Source organism: Poecilia reticulata, linkage group LG14, assembly GCF_000633615.1.
Source record: "Poecilia reticulata strain Guanapo linkage group LG14, Guppy_female_1.0+MT, whole genome shotgun sequence".
NCBI lineage: Eukaryota > Metazoa > Chordata > Actinopteri > Cyprinodontiformes > Poeciliidae > Poecilia > Poecilia reticulata.
This window is the reverse complement of record NC_024344.1, coordinates 5835702-5855132: the sequence shown is the minus strand read 5'-3', so window position 1 is coordinate 5855132 and position 19431 is coordinate 5835702. Positions and strand designations below refer to the sequence as shown.

General features: G+C 37.7%; 1 protein-coding gene across 7 annotated transcripts in view; it reads left to right on the top strand.

Moving 5' to 3' along the window:
• arfip2b (ADP-ribosylation factor interacting protein 2b) overlaps positions 1 to 18846 on the top strand; it is a 54346-nt gene extending 35500 nt beyond the window's left edge. The window contains exons 1-10 of one of the 7 annotated variants that reach the window (XM_008427256.2): positions 2654 to 2960; positions 5122 to 5232; positions 10196 to 10252; positions 11677 to 11785; positions 12136 to 12192; positions 13864 to 13979; positions 14143 to 14364; positions 14473 to 14630; positions 15215 to 15389; positions 15522 to 18846. In XM_008427256.2, the coding sequence (XP_008425478.1) occupies positions 5134 to 5232; positions 10196 to 10252; positions 11677 to 11785; positions 12136 to 12192; positions 13864 to 13979; positions 14143 to 14364; positions 14473 to 14630; positions 15215 to 15389; positions 15522 to 15677 (1149 nt within the window). In that variant the 5' untranslated portion in view covers positions 2654 to 2960; positions 5122 to 5133 and the 3' untranslated portion in view covers positions 15678 to 18846. Of the gene's footprint in view, positions 1 to 2653; positions 2961 to 5121; positions 5233 to 10195; positions 10253 to 11676; positions 11786 to 12135; positions 12193 to 13863; positions 13980 to 14142; positions 14365 to 14472; positions 14631 to 15214; positions 15390 to 15521 lie in introns of those variants that run through there. The other 6 variants (XM_008427255.2, XM_008427254.2, XM_008427258.2 and 3 more) reach the window with 6 other exon arrangements.
• The last annotated feature ends 585 nt before the right edge of the window (positions 18847 to 19431 follow it).

The following is a 19431-nucleotide window of genomic DNA, read 5'->3' as shown; positions in this document are numbered from 1 at the left end:
GGGAGGAGGCCTCGGGGAAGACCCAGGACACGCTGGAGTAATTACGTCTCTCGGCTGGCCTGGGAACGCCCGGGATTCCCCCGGAGGAGCTGGAAGAAGTGGCTGGGGAGAGGGAAGTCTGGGCCTCCCTTCTGAAGCTGCTGCCCCCGCGACCCGACCCCAGATAAGCGGAAGAAAATGGATGGATGGATGGATGGATGGATGGATGGATGGATGGATTTCCAAATGCTTTTGTTTTCCAAACCATTGAAGTCTGTATTCTATACCATATATTAATTATAGTGTAAAATATATTAAAGTTAATGCATTTAATATATTCCTAACATAATTTTGAAACAAAACTAAATTCTAAGTCCACATGAAATGTAATTGTAGAACACAAAACACTTAGTTTCTACAAACAATTTGCAGACTTTATTTTGCAACTTAAGACCATAAATTGACGTCATCTAGTCTTTATAACTAACCTTTGCTATTATATATTCAGAGCTAAACATATTCTTGAGCTTGCTAATGTTTATCTTCTGTATTACAACTAATTTATTGCATTTTACTATATGAATTCTCAATTTATAAATTAAATGTAAAACAGTCTTGACTCTAGTCTTGGAAGTCACTTGACTCTAGTCTTGGAAGTCAAATAAACAATTTTGTTAAGTTATTATTATAAAATGGAACATACAAAAAATTCCTTTGGAACATGGAAATCATAGTTGTAAACAGGACCAACTATGATTTCAAAATAAATGCCGAAAGTCAAGCACTATTTTTATGAAATACATGTATAAATATTTAGTTAAAAATCAAATGCTACATAAACGCAGCCTAATGGCAATGACAGTGGAAGACACTGGATTCATGACTGTGTGCTCTCATTACCTCTAGTCGCTGTGAACATAAAACAAAACAGTCCATTTTATATTTATGTTCTGCAAAAAAAAGGTTAATCCAACTCAGGTCCAGTTACCAAGAGTTTGAAATGTTCTCTGACCAGTTCTTGAGCTTCACAAAGGTTCTTGGTGCACCAGGTTTGATGACATGATCAATCACGTGTAAACTTCAAAAGGCTCAAATTTCCATAGATTCCCAGTCATACAGTTCATTAAGGGACTTGAGTCATTTGGGTGGAATGCAAAGCTGCTTCTTCACCTTCATATGCGTCGTGTCAGTCGACTTCGTTCAGGGTTTAAGCCCAGAGAGAATGGATACTCAAGTTTAACACAGAAACACTTCATATTGTAAACATACTTTTTACAAAACGCTTCTAAATTACATTACAGCACATCACCTTGCTCATCAGCGTCTCACCAATTGCTAATACCTCTTTGACAAACAACAACATTGAGTAATTTTGATTAATTCTGACAGATATAAAAACATTTACACTAGGAATGTGTCAATTTCACATTTCTGGCCAAACTAAAAAGTTGATTTGTCAATTCTGATTTTGGCCTATACTGATTGTCTTGTCTGAATATTGCTAAATGCAGCAAAACGTTGGTGGGTTGGCAACAGTGGGGTGACTATTGATAACTGCAAACATGGAGACATGACCTGGTGGGCCGGTCTATCAGTCAAACGTCTCTAACAGGAGAGGAAAGCGGTTGATTTTTAGATCGTTGCTGATCAGTGGATGAAATCACCTTATTGGCGGATCACCAATCTTCAAAATTAAGGATTTGGGGAAGATTTATTGGTGCACCCCTAACATACACAAGTACACAAATATTTTCTTGAGAAAAGAAAAACATACACTTATTTTTACATATTTGTTAAAATAAAGTCACCATGTCATAATTTTATGTTATGAGACGTACACTAGCGGAACAAGTCAGCGGGCCCCTTACGTGCATCTGCTGCTGGAAACTGTTAAGCGGGGGGGAGACGACGAAACTGAAACTGTTTACTTTAACATTTAAAACACCTTCCTCAACAGGTGAGGGCGCACTTTTTCCGTCTATAATCAGACATTTAAGCGACTTGAAACCATTCCTTCCTCCCTGGCACCTCCAGACCCGGGCCCCCATCCGGCCTGGTTCGGGGGGGCAGCCGCCCCCTCCAGCCCCCCTTATAGTTCCGCCCCTGGAGACGTATAATTTGTGAAAATAACAAACTCCTCCACTTCCCCTGAGCTACTATTTCCATCTGAAGAAATCCATCACTCACAACCAAAACAAACTAATCAGAGTACAATATGAATATGAATAATTTTCTGTCAAACAAATAAGATCCAGCCGCCACTGATTTGGTGACAGATGCCGCGGCTCGTGTCATATTGAATAGAGAAAATCACATGCCAAAGATAGGTTGGACCAAAAACAGAAACCTCTCACGCTGTTTAAAATTTCACGCATTTTTAATGGCTAGAATTTGCTTGGAATTCTGTCCTCTATGAGGAGGCTACATTGAAGAGCTGACACGACAGAGATCAGAGTAAGTTTTGTGCTTCAAAAAAAACTTTTAATGGCTTTTAGTTTGACTAAACCTTTTAAGAGACTAAAGAAACTCTCATATTCTCTGATGTTAATAATATTTAAGAAAAAAAAGTTTTTATTTGTGACATTCATTACTTTTTAGTTATCAATTATTTGTGAAAACCACGGTTTATGTTGAATTTTGGGACATTGTATCGGAGTACTTCATCCTGTCGTAAATAGACATTCTTTGTCTTGAAGCACGTCGGCAGTTCCGTAAAGCGTTTCCCTTGGCTTTACACACCAGGGTTATTTACGTAGTCCTACTGTACACGGATCATAGAGTTAACCATTACCTTGAAATGTTTTTCCGGTATTCTTAAGCAGGAGTTTTTCCTCTGTCTTTTCCCATAAGGACAGACAGTTCGCACGACATTCAGCTCTGAATCTAGCAGGAAACGGGATGCATTGCAGCTAGCTTGCTATTAGCTTTCGCGTTAGCTTTGCGAAGAGCGCTGTATCAACGAAGGGACGAGGCACACCATCGTAAGTCAAACTGTCTGAAAATGACATGCCAGTATTTTATCCGTTTTTAATATATGCAGCTTTGAAATTCTTATGCACACAAGCTCACATGTTGAGCAGATGTTTCTTGGGATTTAGATTGTTTTCTCTAACCACTTTAGCCAGCTTCTCAGTAACAGCTACATACGTGATGTTCAACTGAAAACGTGGCTTTTAAGGAAAAGACTTAAATGTCACTCACACACTTGTAGCAGGTTCCTATCAATCAAGCTGTCGTTGTTCTTATTGTTATGTGCATATTGAAATAGGATTGCTACTTTTCTGTGCGAATGAGGGTGAGACCTTTGCACCTGTTCTGCTGCACCTGCCAGGTCTCAGTAATGCTTGCCATGCTTCAGTTCCCATCCTAGTTCCCACTTTCTACCTGACTTACGTGCAGCAGCTCAGCTCACATGTAAATGTATTTTTTTTAATAATGTAAAGAGTTGTAGATATGGTTTTAACCCATGTCTACAACAATTTTCATGTTTTTCTCTCCTAATGTCTGATTATCTTGAGTCCCAGCTTATCTAATTCACGGATTCATTCAGGCATTCATTTAACTCATTTATAAATGCATCTATGCAAACCAATAGGCCATAGATTCAAATCGGCAGTTATCTCTCAAAGTTCCTAGTGTGCGTATTGTTTTAATAGATACTGTTCTGTAGTTGATATGTAAAGTCATCAGACCTTGTCCATATCTAAGTGAGTCCTTGCTGTGGAAAAGCCTGTTAAGTGAAGTCAGAGGCAGTGTAAACAAGCAGGTTACATTCCTTCAGCAGTGTTTTATCTATACTTCCAGGCTGCTCCTGTAGAGCCGTTTTTAGCGAGTGGTCAAACTTGTAGAAACCTGTTAAACATGCGGCAATTCATTGGAAGCTGAATGCACAACACACGCACACACACACAAATAATGCTTTTTCTGATATTTGATGACAAACATGAAAATAATCTGGCGTCCTGATGTTTGAAAACCCCACACACTGTTAACATGGTTCGGACTGTCATCTTTGCATTATGAACTAGTTTTCCACTGCTCCTTTGATGACTCGGTCTTCTTAAATGCTTTGTCAAAATATAATTGGAAGCAATTATTGTGTACCAAACTGCAGACGCTCTACCGATTGTAATTGTTGTAATCTAATAGTCTATTTCAAACCATGTACGTTTTTATTTAACAGAAAGTTAAAACAAGTACTTAACGAATCAAGAATTTTCCAAATTTATATTTCTAAAGGTGCACATGGCATGAAATTGTCACCAGATTTCCTTAATAATCCACCCAGTACATGCATGCAAAAAAAATAAAGCCATATGTTAATATATAACATGGAATAATACCGAAAAGTAAAGCATGAGGTACAGAAATTTCTTCTCTCAGCAAAAGCTCCCACATTGATGTGTGTTGTTGTCTTTGTGACATGAACATAGTGTCATCCTTTGACTCGTAACCAGTCAGCACTGATGAAGCAGAAGAGCTGCAAAATTTTGGGTTTTGCCCATCATTGTATTGAAAAATGTGCAGCACATTAAGTTGTAGTGAATAATCTTAGTAGTAGCACACAAGTTATTTAGAAATATCTTGCAACAGTTTCTATTGGCATTTGCTTGGATTCCTCATATGGCTTCTCTTCAGCCTTGATGTTTTCCAGATCAACTAAAGAAAAACTAAAAATAGATGCACTGTTACTGTATCTACAGTATCTTTTGCTGAGTATTTGGTCATGCTTTCATGTGTAATATATAAATCCAAATGAGTTTGATCTCTTAAGATAACTTAAGAATGTTGACATAAACCTTTCCCTTTTTTGTCAAGGCTGTTTTTCTGGGGGGAGTAAGTGCTGGTAACCCAAGCATGATTGAGTTTTAGAGTAAGAGTGGCCACTTCACTTGAGCAGCTCATTGCCTCTTTGTCTGTGTGCATATAGAGGAGGTGGGGGGCTTTAATAGGTGTGTTGTTTTTATTCTGAGCAGCAGCCTTGCTCTTTGAAATCCACCTCCGCTGTTAGTGGTAATTATATTCCCATCTGCTTCATTGATTTGGCTGTTTTAACTAAGTTCTGCGGTCTATCCTCTTCCAGGCTGCGGTTAGGCCTGCCTTTTAATTGTTCATCCTCCCTTTCCTCTTTCTGTCTTGCAGACAGAGTGCATTATGACGGACAGTGTTATGAGTAAAGCAGCCACAATGGAGATTCCTATTAACAGTAATGGCGACACGGGGGCATTAGCAGAAGACGACAGCCTTGAACAGGTGGGTGACACTTGGCTGACGATGTTCATGTGACATTTTGAAATGGCACTGCAGAGCCAACAAAACACAGTTTGCAACCTTTTACTCAAAATACAGCAAACACAACACAGTTTGTATGTGCAGGACTTGCTTCATATTTTATGTACTGCCTGATGATTTTTTGGATGTTGTTTTATATGGTATAAATTAATTGCTCTCATGGAATATCCTGATCCAGTTTCATGGAATGTTGTTTTTAGTTTTTCAGCGTGAGTTATAAAGGGGAGTGGTATAGATTTTGACATTTCCAGATGTGAAGATTTCGTCGCTGCGGTTCTTGCGTAAAGCTCATGTGTAGAGCAACTAAAACGCATCCAATATTCAGCTGAGGAAGTCAACTAACACTGAGCACACAAAAAACAAAACTTCATTTGTCGTTCTACGCATTCTGTCAACATTTGAAAAGTCATTTTAACTTATTTTGATTTAAGTTTAGCTCTCATTACATGCTATCATTGTTTATTGAACTTATTTTTTTCATTTGTTGTCGTTTTTAAGGATTTTTTTTTCCCGTTAGTGGTTCAGGATTATGGATTTGGGTTGTGTTCCCAGCTGTCACATGATTAGCTGAGTGGGATTGTTCTGTTCATGCCATTCACCCCACAATCTGTGAAAACATGTACCAAAACGACTCCTCTTAGAAGCTGCAAGTTACTTTGCAGTCATCTAGTTATGTTTTCTAACCCCCACTCTTTTATTCGTTTACTCATTTCAGATTTATTATCGTTTTAGACCCTGAACATATATTGTTGACTTGTATTTGTGACTTTTGTATTTCTGTCCACATAGCATTGTGTTGTAGTGGATAGCCTGCTTGTCCACAGGAGAGGGAGATCAGGTAGTGGAAATCAGGCGCTGTAGTCCAGCTGTCTCCTTGGTAACCCCTTGCTCTTTCAAACAACTCTTGTAAGCTTGTGTATAGGATTACACTTTCGTCTCTGGTGTGTTTAAGGAGCCAATTCTGTTACAGAATGTTACTCTTCTGTTCTGATATCAAACCTTTATCTTATTTTTGAATATGTTTTCAGAAAGTCAAAAGGGGCTTTATTTATTTTGACAGCTGTCTTCAAAGACGTACAATGTATGTTTCTCAGAAAACACCCCGCATTCCTTTTACTTTTGCTATTGAATCATTTTCTTACATTCTGATATAAACCACATTAATACAGCCGTAACAAAAACCTTTATAGGGAAAGACGTCACTTTCAAGGTCTCAGACTGGAAAAGGGTTGTTGATTTTCCGACATCCCTAGGAACGCCTTGTTGGGCAAACGGAACAAAGATCCTGGAGGAAGCTTTTACAGTTAGTTATTATTTGCTCACCAATTGTATGCCTTCGCTCAAGTTGTAAAAGGGTTCCTGTTTCTTGGTATTGTCCAATAGTAAGTCAAATATTCAACAGGTTTGGGTTGCCAGCTCATTCTCATGTGTTTATTTAAGAGAGGTGTTCAACTCTTCTGTCTGTCGAGCAGCTGTCATAGCAACCATGCAACTTGAAACTAGCAGGGCTTTGTCCTTGGGTGACAGCTCTCTACAATCAGATTGGGAACTGTCGTGCAGCACTAGTGTGAAGCTGAAGCTGCCTGTGTCGGTCATGCACAGAAACATTAAGATTGGCAGAATAGAGAGCCGCAATTGGTTTCAGATGGTGCATGTGTCAGAACAGGGGTGGTGACTGTCAGCTTGATGGAGAAGGGGCTGACTGCCAAGGAGCTCCCTGGCCAAGCACTAAGGCAACAAATGGAGGGACCGGGGGTCTACATGGAAAGCAGCCTATTATTGGTCAGTTCTGTTGCTTGGACAGTGATGAACAAAACGTTAGCTAATAGATGAGTCACTGAAGAGTTTCTCCTCTTTATGCTCTGTCATTTATTTCGAGCAAACACCGCACTGCAAATGTGCAGTGAGAAAGCCATGCATGTCATTTTTCACCCACGTTGAGCAGATGCCGCAACATTGGTTAGTGCTGTAAAACAAAATATAAAGTTCTTGTTTTGCTTCTTAAAATAATTGCACTCTGCTTTAGAGAAATCAAATGTTTTCAGAAGTATTTGTCAGGGACTGCAAGCTGTGTTATTTCTGTTATCTGTTCAAATAACAGCACATTTTTGATTACTGATTTTATAAAGCACTGACCCGCTGAAATAGATTTTAGCCTATCATGGTTACTAGAGGTGTGCTGATCGATCGGTCACCGATCATAATTGGCCGATTTTCGTGAAAAAGTGCATGATCGGTGATCGGCGATCATTGGCTCTTGTTGCCGATACCGATCACCTGCATCTCATTTCGCAGCCTGCCTGTGCAGCTGGTCTCCTCTTTCCTTCACACTGCGCAAACGCACAGCAACAAATCCTAAGCGATGTGGAACTATAACGCACTGAGTGAATGGGGAAGTTTGCGTGTTGCGGCGGAAAATTGAAGCACGTCAAAATGCATCAACACAACGAAGCTAATACGACATGAAAACAATGCCATACTTGACGGAGTTTGGCTACATCGAGGCTCACTGCAGTAAAAAAGACATATGGAGGATTAGATAGCAGGTAAAGCGGCGCACAGCTACACTCACCCAGATTAACATGACGGTCAGAAAGCTAAACAAATAACCCGCAAAATTATTTAAGTCTTCGAGCTGCGATGTAAGACGCTGGTTCTGCTCTCGCTGTTGAACCGCTGCTACGCGCTACAGGTAGTAACATTTCACAGACGGAGCGCCGCTTCTGCTCCACCTGGTAGTGACTCTCACACCGAACCTCTGCTTAAAGCTGCAGCATCTAACCTAAAAAAAATTATTTTACATACGTATTAAAACTTTCGCTGTCCTAACATGAGATAATCTCTAAAAAAATAATCGATCTCCTCCCTGTTCTGCATAATTACTCCGCTCAGTCAGAAACAGCCAATAAGAACTAGCAGTAATCAGCTAGCCGCCATGCTATCAGGAAGTTTTCATTCAGTAACTCAGGATTGTTTATTGTAATGGAACCTGTATTTGCCTTTGAATGTTAAGTTTTATACTTGAATTTTTTTGGCAATGTTGAGAGGTTTTACTTTGACTCTTTGCATTATTTAGCCTCTTCAGAGCCTTCATATGTTATCAGTCTGTTAAAGATGGTATTACCGATWGCAGTACAATTTGCACAATGCCTGTTTTGTTTAGTTCTTGGAAAAAGTTATTAAAAACAAATTTTTGTCTAAATTAAGGTGAATTCATGGATAACATGAATTGACAAAACATATATTAGTAAAATAGAAGAGTGATTTCTCCAAAACGTCCTGGACTTCTAGTGTTGTCTCTATCTCTCTGTTACACTGAACAAACTGAAAAACTCTAAATAAAACCAAACTGAAAATAATGACATTCATCATTTACTGCTTTACAAGACAGATAATTGCTCACTATCTTGTTCTCTTTTTGTTTTGAAGTGGGCCATATATTATTTAAAAAATAATCACATTTGAAGGGGACTGTTGATCTTTTTATGGCATAGTTCACCCGTTGAAGGTTAGTTGAAGGTTTTTGTCACTAAATAAATATTATTCCTTGTTAGGATAGAGTATCTGTTTAATAAAAAAGCCTGGTACATAGGATTTTCCTAACATTTGAAAACATAGACATTTTTATGACAGAGGTCAAGGCCATCAACATGATTAGTGTGGTTAGGATTAGGGCTTCAAAATGTATTGTTATTGCATTACTAGTGTGTGCAAGATTCATATAGCAAAGAGATGTATCCAGTTGATCATTTTATCTCGAGTGTCAAATGTATTCATAAATAATGTACCGTATTTTCTGCACTATAAGGCGCACCTAAAAACCTTCAATTTCCTCAAAAGTCGACAGTGCGCCTTATTATCCGGTGCGCCTTATATATGGACCGATATTGAGCCACGACAAGTCTAGCAACTACGGTAAGCAGCCGCTGACTTCATTTTCCCCCGTAGAAGAAGAAGTGCTCGGTGCATGCTGGGATAGTTGTCAGAACGCTGGTTTGTTAATAAAGTTTGAGGGGAGGGGGGATGAGAGACAGAGACTGCGGCGGCAGCGTATCGGTTGGTCTGTGTTGGACTGGGGCAGACTACTACATAAAGTACTCGGGGACCATTTCTTAAAAATGTAGATGTGTAATAATAGAGTACGGCAACCCAAACTGAAGCGTCTATTCTATGCGCCTTATTATGCGGTGCGCCATATATATATGAAAAAAGTTTTAAAATAGGCCATTTGTTGAAGGTGCGCCTTATAATCCGGTGTGCGGAAAATATGGTAGTATATTGGATAAAGACTCACTTCTTCCCCACCTGATAGATAATAGTTCCTAATCGCACAGAGAGTACTGGAGACATTATGACAGACAGAGAGGCATAAGGTTGATGTAAATTCAACTTAACTGACATAATCATGTGCAGCTGTATATTATTGTGCATCCCTAGTTGGGACTATGAATTCTCACACAATGCTGCGGTGCTGTGGATGAAGCCCGTGTCTCAGCGGGATGTGAGGAGAAAATCAGTTACCGTCCACAGTCGTGCCTGTTATGTTAATCACTCTAAATGTTTTTATTTTGTTTTGTTTGAATGTTTGTCATTTGTTGTGTATCTATAAGTTTTATTCCCACATTTGTGTTTGCTTTTCATTTAATTTGCCGTGATGAAATAATTGTGAAATCGGTCTGATTGCAAATCAACTCATGCTTTAAAATCAGCGAGCCAAACAATGAGTGAGTGATGATGTCCTTCCTCTCTAGTGTGCATCTTGCGTCATCACTCCTGTCTGTTTCTGTTACAGTAGCCTTTTGTTGTACATGTTGTTTCATCATTTGAATTATGAGTTTTTAATTTTGTCTCTCCTTCTGTTATTTTTTTAAAAATTGTTGTTGTGTTTGTCGACCCCACCCCCCACCCTTCCATCTCTGTGCAGGCTGCAAAGCTGCAGTGGAGCTTAGATGAGAAGGTAGGGAGCTCCAGAGGCACCAGGGTGAGCAGGCCATTCGTGCATTTGCGTTTGTGGTGTCGGTGTTGTTCTGTTCAGTGGTTTCAGTGGGTTGTTTTCTCTCTCTCTCCATGTCATATCAGGCTTTAATGGGAAACTTATGTGCTGTGTTTCATACTAACAGTTGCTAGGAGTCTGTTAAATGTTTCGGGGCGACTGACTCGCATTAATAAACAGCTTCTTGTTAACTCAAAGTTATTTAATCTGGATTGTTTAGAATGGGCTCATTTGACCTACATGCTGTGTGTGCTTTTTGGTGATGCCTGTGGGCGATTTTCTTTTTTTTAATAATCTCTTGCAGGTTGGCATTGACGAGCAGAATATAGTATTCTTCTAAACATTGTCTTCTACCAAACCTGTGTTTTTATGTTTGTTTCACTCCTCTTACATTGTGATGTCATTCCTTTTATTGTTTCAAATGTGTTTTTAAGGTAAGAAGGAACTTTATGGGGTTAGAGCTCTGTCTTCACAAATTGAAAATTATGTTAAATGTACTTGATATGTTTGACTTCAAATAGGGTAAAATGCCCCACACCCTCTTTTATTTTCACTTCCTGTCATTAGTCTTAATCATACTTTTTGTATTTGTCTACTAAAAGGAAATGGCTTCCACAATCCGGAGCTATTTTCTGTATTTTCCTTATAAAAACAAACTCTAGGAAAAGGCTTTTATATGTCTTATCGGAGTCTTATCAGCGTCTCCCTGCTGTGGTAATGAACACGACACTCTGCCCTGCATGTTTTAGATGTTTACCTTGTTTAAGACACCTGATGCAGAGGATTTTAGTTCAGCAAAAGCCTGTTAGTCAGCCATCACTAGAGGTGTGCTGAAGCAGTGAGACTTCTAAAACATTCATGGTGGTGCGTCTTGTGGACAAAGGTTGAAAAATATACATTGTAAAAAAAAAAAAAAATCTTTCATCACATGTAGCTATATTAGTAAATCAGCTTGTTGCTTTTCAGAAACGGTGTCAGTCTTGAAATCATTTTAAGGTTGTTGTAAACCACATTTACTGAAAGATTTATAGTTGTAGTTATCATTGTGTTGAAGTAAAATAAGAGGATTTATTTGAATAGATTCATATCAGTCTGGTGTTTTGCCTAAAAGTGAATCTGTCCATAACAAATGTTTCTTTCACCTCCTACTTTAATACGTAATACCAACTGGTAAAGTGAAATATGTTAAAATGAACACACATTTGACCAGCACTACTGTGTTTTAAGCCTTTTTTTCCCTTTTAATTTTCCCTTTTGGCTTCTTACCATAGTACTATTTGTCCCAGTCGAGGATAGACTTTTACTTTGTATGTCCAGCAATCTAATATTAACACTGAAGTTATAATGTCTGTATGTCCATACCCAACATGTTTGTTTTTATTCTATTCCTGTTGTGGTTATCACCTGTGCAGGATCTACAGCAGGTGATGGTATCAGGTCCCAACCTCAACGAGACGAGCATCGTTTCTGGAGGTTATGGAGGAACAGCTGAGGGGATCATTCCCACCGGCTCTATTAAAGGTACTGCTTCAGTCCTTCCTGAGTTGGGCTTCCTTATGTGTCCGAGTCAGTATTCCCTGTGAATTCTGTTATTTATGTATTTTCCAATAGCTTATGTTTAAAATTGAGATATGAGATTAAATCACAATAGTAGGGAATTGAAAAAAATTTGCAAAGTTAAAAACTAACTTATAGGCTTAGTTTTAAGAACCTTATCCTTAAGCTCATTGTTAAAAATACTGTTGATCACGATCAGCACTTGACTCCTGGTATTCACCGATGAGGCATTTGCTATTTGACTAAAATTTTTTACAGTCATGCCACTATTTTTTTATTTTGGTGTGATATTATTTATTATTTCTTTTTCTCAGGCCCTGCTGTGTCCTACAATCCTGAGTTTAACAAAAGGATCCCTGTAACAGGATTAGGTGGCCTAGGTTTAATTATTATTTGTAATCAAGAGCTTCTTTCCAAAATGTAACCTAAAAAAAAAAATAACATTTAGGAGTTTGTAGTGGTTCTGAACAAATTTCCAATGCTTTCTTTGAAGTGGATCAAATTTAAGGTGTATTTAATTTTATTTTATTTCTGTATATATTTCCAATCGTTCTTTCGTGAAAATTACTCATTTTGGAAATATGCTCTCTTTGCGGTGTGGGTGATTTGTTTTAAACTGTTGGGGGATGTTCCTGTTCTGCACTTCTGCCTTACTGGAGAGGGGTTTAATAAAGGCATTCTTACCTGCTTTCTTTTTCCTGAGTTTCTAAAGGTGAATGGTACAGGATACTTTAACAGAAAAATAAAATGACTAATACATAACTTTGGATTTTAACCTGACTTGACTTTTGTCCATTTCAAAGAAAACGGGACGTATGAGGGGAGATGCAAACAACCATGTCAATATGTAGATAATTTAACCGACTGTTTTTAACCTGTGTTTCACTACTTACCACGTCCTTCGAGTTAAGGCTATGAAATAAAGCTGAAGTGTTTCCGGTGGGTGACCTTCAAGGCTTTTTGACTCTTCACCAGAGTTTTGTTCAGATATGAATTGTTCGCAACTGAAAGCAACTCAACCATCACACTATCATATAAAATGTAAAAATATTGACAAAAGTAATATTGTATTTATTTCTGTGTCATATTCAGTTATTGTTAATTATCCAAGTCTTCATCCTGTATAGCCTTAACTCAGTCTTCCACATATTCGCTCACGTCTGCATTGTTCACCGACTGTTATGCAATAGATGTTGTCTTTTTATCTTTGTTCTTCTGGCTTCTGCTTGTCCTTCACTGTCTTTTCAAATTTGCCTCCTACACATGCATTTGCTGTCTTCTACATGTGGTGCCATAATTTTAGTTTTTCTCCTTTCTGGCTTTTATTTTATGTTGCCTTCTTTTTGCCTCGCAGTGTTCGTACCTCCAGGCATTTTTCACATTTTGTCACATAATGACCAAAAACATAAGTGTATTTTATCAGATTTTAGAAACATTTTATGAGGGAGTTTAATGTTTTTGTTTCAAACTTTTCTGTAAATAAAGTCTGAATAGTGTGGCTTGCATTTGTATTTAGCAAATGCAAGCCACTTTTAGTGCCACTTTAGTTAAGTCTCTCTGTCAGCTTTACTTATTTAGAGACTGAGTTTAATACCATTTTTGGCAGCTTTACTCTCCTTGGAGAAAGGCCACACAGCATAATCCTGCCACCACCGTGCATCGCCATGGTGATTGTGTGTACAGTTACATGTGCAGTTTTAATTGTAGCCACAAATAGCATTTTGAATGTAGGTCAACATGTTTAATATTGGTCACATCTGACCACAGATGTGATTATTTAGATAGTTGCCACTATAAAGGTCTTGTGGAATTTATCTTTTCATCTGCTTAAAGATCATCATCAAATTACTGTTTCCTTTGCTCCTAATTCATTCTGTCATTTAGGGGCTGGTTGTGGGTATCTTTAATTGTTTTCAAATGCTTCTTGCATCGAGGAGTCGGAGATGTCTGGTCAGGCATATCTTACCCGAGATCGAGCTCATCTTCTTGAAAGTTTAGCTTCTGTTTGTTGTTTACTATCCATGTCTACTTGTATGTTTCAGGTCCCAACATGCAACACAGCACCAGCAGCAGCTCGATGACAGCAGAAGAGGCAACGCGTGGTGTGGCTGTGGAAAAATATGAAGCAGTGAAGAAATGGGGTTTAAACACCTATAAGGTATCTGCACGGATGTTTTCATAAGTGAGAGGGACGGCGATGTTGTGCTAATGACAAAATATCAGGTTTTCCAAACCTAGACTGCCTCATTTGTCTTTACAAACAGTCACTGAACGAACTGAAGTATGTTATTCGTCTCTTTCTGTGGCTTCTTTTGTTTCAGTGTACGAAGCAAATGATCTCGGAGCGTTTTGGTCGCGGCTCTCGGACTGTGGATCTGGAGCTGGAGGCTCAGATAGAGGTTCTGAGGGACACCAAAAGGAAATATGAAAATGTGCTGCGGTTGGCCAAAGCGCTGACCAATCATTTTTACAACATGGTGCAGACACAGCACGCGTTGGGTGACACGTTTGCTGATCTCAGTCAGAAATCTCCAGAGCTACGAGTGAGTCCTCAGAAATGAGCATTTTACATGTTCAACTGTTCTTGAATGTTTTAATGTAAAATTGTATTAGTTTAAAACACAATGAGGAACTCACTCCTTTCTTTACAGGATGAGTTTGGCTACAATGCAGAGACCCAGAAACTACTGTGTAAGAATGGGGAGACTTTACTTGGTGCCATTAACTTCTTTGTGTCCAGCATTAACACGTTAGTCAATAAGACAATGGAGGACACTCTGATGACAATCAGGATGTATGAAAATGCGAGGTAAGCAGATTTAAATACATGCATCTTTATCTTTAAATGAAGACGTGTTTAAAATGTTTTTTCAGTTAATGGATCTGTAGAAAAATGCTTCTGTCAATTTGATAAACTTGAAAAACAACTTTATACAGATCTTTGTTGAAAAACCAAAAATAAATGCTAGTTTGAGACAGTTGCTAATAAATGTGCTGCTTCTGACAAACTATTAAAACACATTTTTCTCCTTTTTTTTCCTCATTAAAAATGGCACTCACTGTTACTTAAAATTAACTTTTCATTACTGAAAGATACACATATGGTTTCATTATGTACATATTGTTAATATTTTTAAGTGTATATATACATTATCTATGAATTTTCTTGCAAACATGCAGTATTAAGAAAGCATGTCAGTGATGCACTGAATAACATGCAGTTGCTGCCTCCTAGTGGGAGGAGAGTAATAAAACAGTTTACATATTAAGTATTGTTGTACTGGAAGTAAATGTTTACTGTACAGGGATGTTTAGCTTTTCTCTGTATATTTGAATATCCTTTTCTGAATCTAAATATATGTATGTTCTCTTTTTCATTTTGTTTGTGTTCAGACTGGAGTTCGATGCCTACCGGTCAGACCTTGAGGAGCTAAGTTTGGGTCCCAGAGATGCAGTGACCATGGCCCGTATAGATGCTGCACAAGAGCAGTACCAAGTTCAGAAGGAAAAGTATGAACGCCTTCGCTCAGATGTTATCATTAAACTCAAATTTCTGGAGGAGAATAAGGTTAGTCTGTGTTGTAGGTCTAAATCGTCGTTGTTTTCTAAACGCTAAAAAGTTGGCATGCTGGGTTTGTTTTTGTGATCTGATCAAACCAAACCTAAACCTGCATATGATTTTCCTTTTCCCCTTCATCAGGTGAAGGTAATGCATAAGCAGCTCCTTCTCTTCCATAATGCCATCTCGGCGTACTTTGCTGGCAATCAGCAGCAGCTGGAGCAAACGCTGAAGCAGTTTAACATAAAGTTGAGGCCCCCAGGGGCCGACAAGCCTTCCTGGTTAGAAGAGCAGTGAGAGGCCCTGCGGGAATCCTTGCCATCTTCGTCTCAACCACCTACACCTGTTACCTTTGAAATCACCCAGCTTGCAGAGGACCACTACAGAAGGAAACAAACTGAGATAAACTGGTGGATGAAGATGCTGAGATCTTTTTTTTTTTTTTGATGGATGGATGATTTATTCATGAACTTAATGCATCAGAAAACTAAGTGGCCAGTTTAAAAAAACGGGGTTTTTCTGTGCCTCTTTTTCCAACTTCCTTTATCCACTTCAGCTTCTCCTTGTGATCTGTTTTTTTTTTTTATTTTCATTTTAACTGTTCACCTTTTGTCCCTCTTCTCCGCTCAATGTAAACACCTTCCTTATCTCTGCACCTACTTTGTGGTGTGTGCTTGTTAGTCATGTTTATGGGCGTTATTGTACTCCTCTAAGTGCTCCCGATTCTTGGAGTTTATCGTAAAACTCCGCAGTCTTAGTAACAGAGACTTTTGTAAAGAAGAAAATGGCAAAAGTACTAAAACACTACTGTAATTTAACACTACTTTTGAACCTTTTAACCTTCATCACTCCCCAACTGTGCCTCCTTATTTATGAGCAACCAGTAAACCTTGATGAATTGGAATATTGTCCAAAAGTTTATTTATTTCAGTAATTTCATTCAGAAAGTGAATCATTACACACAGTGATATATCTCAATAACCTGTTTATTTTGATGATTATTTGTTGGAACTAATGAATAGTTTAGCTTAGACTAATAAAAGACAAATAAAAATCATTTTTAACAGAACCATTATGGCCTAAACAATTAGTGAGAAGATTATTTCCAACAGGCAAACTGTTACATCCTCCAAGGGGAGAATAAGGTACAAAAGGCCATTGCTGGAGAGCCTGGTTGGTCAGAGTGCTGTATCAAAACACATTGATGGAAAGTTGAGTGGATGGAAAAAGTCACATTGTAAAAGATACACAAGCAACTACAGACATAGCTGTTAATTTTCCACTATTCAATTCTGGTGTCATAGCAGCTGTTTACCAGGAGGCAAACAGCGAAGATGCTGATTTCATTTTCCAGCAAGTCTTGATACCTGCCAAGCTTTTGCCCACACTGCCAAAAGCTTTAATCGCCATGGTAACACTGTGCTTCATTAATCGTCAAACTGGCCTTACTTTAACCCCATAGAGAGTCTATAGCCTAGAGGGAGATGACATTTCTGCATGAAAAATGCTTTTATTTGGGTTTAAAAACAAAGAGTTTAATTGAGTATCTCTGTGGGTTTAGGGCATAATCATCAAATAAATATTCAAGTTGTATCATTTTGTGTTATGAATCTACTATATATGTTTGACTTCAAATTGAATTGCTAAAATAGCTTTTCAATGATGTTCCAGCTTATTGAGAGGAACCAGTTATGTGATAAAAAATATATATTCAAGAAAAAAGTTAAAACTGTTTATAAATACACATGTCCATTTCTAGTACACTACAAACAAATATCTAGAGATTTAAAATCAATGTAAATTTAAAATTAAGAATTACTTCAACTTTCAAAGATATTTGTAGAGTATTACTATAAATTAGCATGTTCTCCATCAAAGACTTTACTCATTAACAAGGAAAATTGTTCAACTTTCAGATATGCAACAATCATTTAAGGAGCACTGCCACAGCCTTCCTTGGGTTTTGAATAGATTGAGATGTTAGGTGGAGGCTGACCTTGTTTGCCTTGTTTACGTGGGTATTGTTTCCTTTTTTTTTACTACCCGATTGGTTTTCACACTGGAATATGCCCGTGTCTTTTTACAATCTGTTTGATTGAAGAGATGTGACTGGAGCCACTTCACTAGTTAACTCTTACTGAGTAGTATCACATAAAAAGTTATTACATTTTTTTTCTATTCTATCGATACTTTGAATTGTCCGTGTCATATTTGTGTGAAACTAACAACTATGCGTCTTTTGACAAAAACTGTCGCATCTTCTGATTCTGCTGAATTAAGAATTGATCACGATGGCTATCTAGTGTTACTAATTAGATCATTTTAGTATCACATTCTGGAAAATATGAAAAGTGAAGATTGCAGAAGAAAACAATCACTGATGGAAGCATTAGCATAAGAGTTGAATTTTTACATATCACTATTTATTGTATTCACAGTGTTGCTTTGTTGAAATTGTCACTTTTTATTAAAACAAAAGCTAAGCTTTTTCACATGACACTTAAGATGGCGATACAGTACGATGAAATGACCAAATCGCTGACTGAACCACCCAAAAACATCAATTTCATTTGTATAAAATGATCAAAGTCAAAAATAATATGGGCTAAGAATACTGATTCTGTGCTCACGAGAGCCTCTCTATGATATCACGTCACAGTAAATGTGTCATTCCTCCAGCTACTTGTTCTCTATTTGCATGGCAGATAACAATCCTGAAATGTAGATATGTGCGCTTTCACTAATGGTCAGCTCTTGTCAGCCATGTTTGTCACCTAGCATGGACTGGCATAGTGTAATTTGTTACGTTCAAGTTGGCAGAAGCATAATCAAAAGTGAGTTTACTAGTCATGTGGCACTCTTGGTGAGAATGATGGAGGAGTCGAGGGTTTATTTAAAAGGCGAGGACGTTTTTATATCAGTTTACCGTCGAGCTCCTGGTTTGCTTGACTACCATGAAGCAATACATAAAATGTGATCCCTTTTTCCAAACTGCTTTGTTTGGGGTTCCTTATCGGACAGTAAAAGGAATGGCAATACAGGTTTTTTGTTCCATAGTTGTGGAAATGGCTGAATTTAAAAATAACTCTTGAACATTCTTGCAAAGATTGAAGTGTCGCCACATGAAAGCCAAGATTTCTAAAAATACATAAATATATATATATATATATATTTTATTTGTGTATAAGCAAATGTTTTGTAGACTGAGCTGATGTACTGTACTGAAATTCAGGTATTTATGATGATAAATGAAGTTGTCATGGATACTCTGCCTTCATTCCTCAATTGCACCTCAAAAGTCCAACTCCAACCCAAAGGAGCAAAATTGAAAGTTCACACTTTCAAACTGTCTGTATTTTATTTGGCTTTTGTCATTGTTGTATTTATGTTGTAATGCGTTTTGCTATATGGAGACAAGGAACCATCTGGAATTGGTCAAATAAAACATTGAGGAAGTAATTTTGAACTTGGTCTCATTGGTGTTTTGAGGTTTGACTTGTCACAAAAATCAAAGCCATCCTGCATAGGACTGCAATGCAGAGGAAAAAAAAGTCGTAATTAAAAGATAAACTACCACGTTTTGTGTTCGACCTTTATGTGTCATCAAGTAGAGTTTTGAGTTAAAAATGTACATACACCAATCATTGGCATGGAGTTTTGTTCTTTTCAACTGTTTTCCCTTTCTTAGCATCATCATTTCTAATGAATAACATTAGGAATAATGTAATTTTTAGTGAATTCCTAAAAAGACTTAATGCTACATCATTAATCTGTTTCACAGTATTCTAACACATATTTTTGGGTTTTTATCTGTAAGCTACAATCATAAAAATTCCAAGAAACAAAAGCTCGGGATATATTACTCTGTGAAGATTGTACATACTGGTAATATGAATTGAACTTTCTGAGATGATTGGCAGGAAATATTGCACTTTTAACAAAATATATATTTTTTAGATGTAGCTGTAATTATGGCTTTATGTTAGATTTTACTTGCCTTAAAAGTCAAGTTTATGGCAAGAAGCCAACCAATTTAAACAAAGTCCATAAA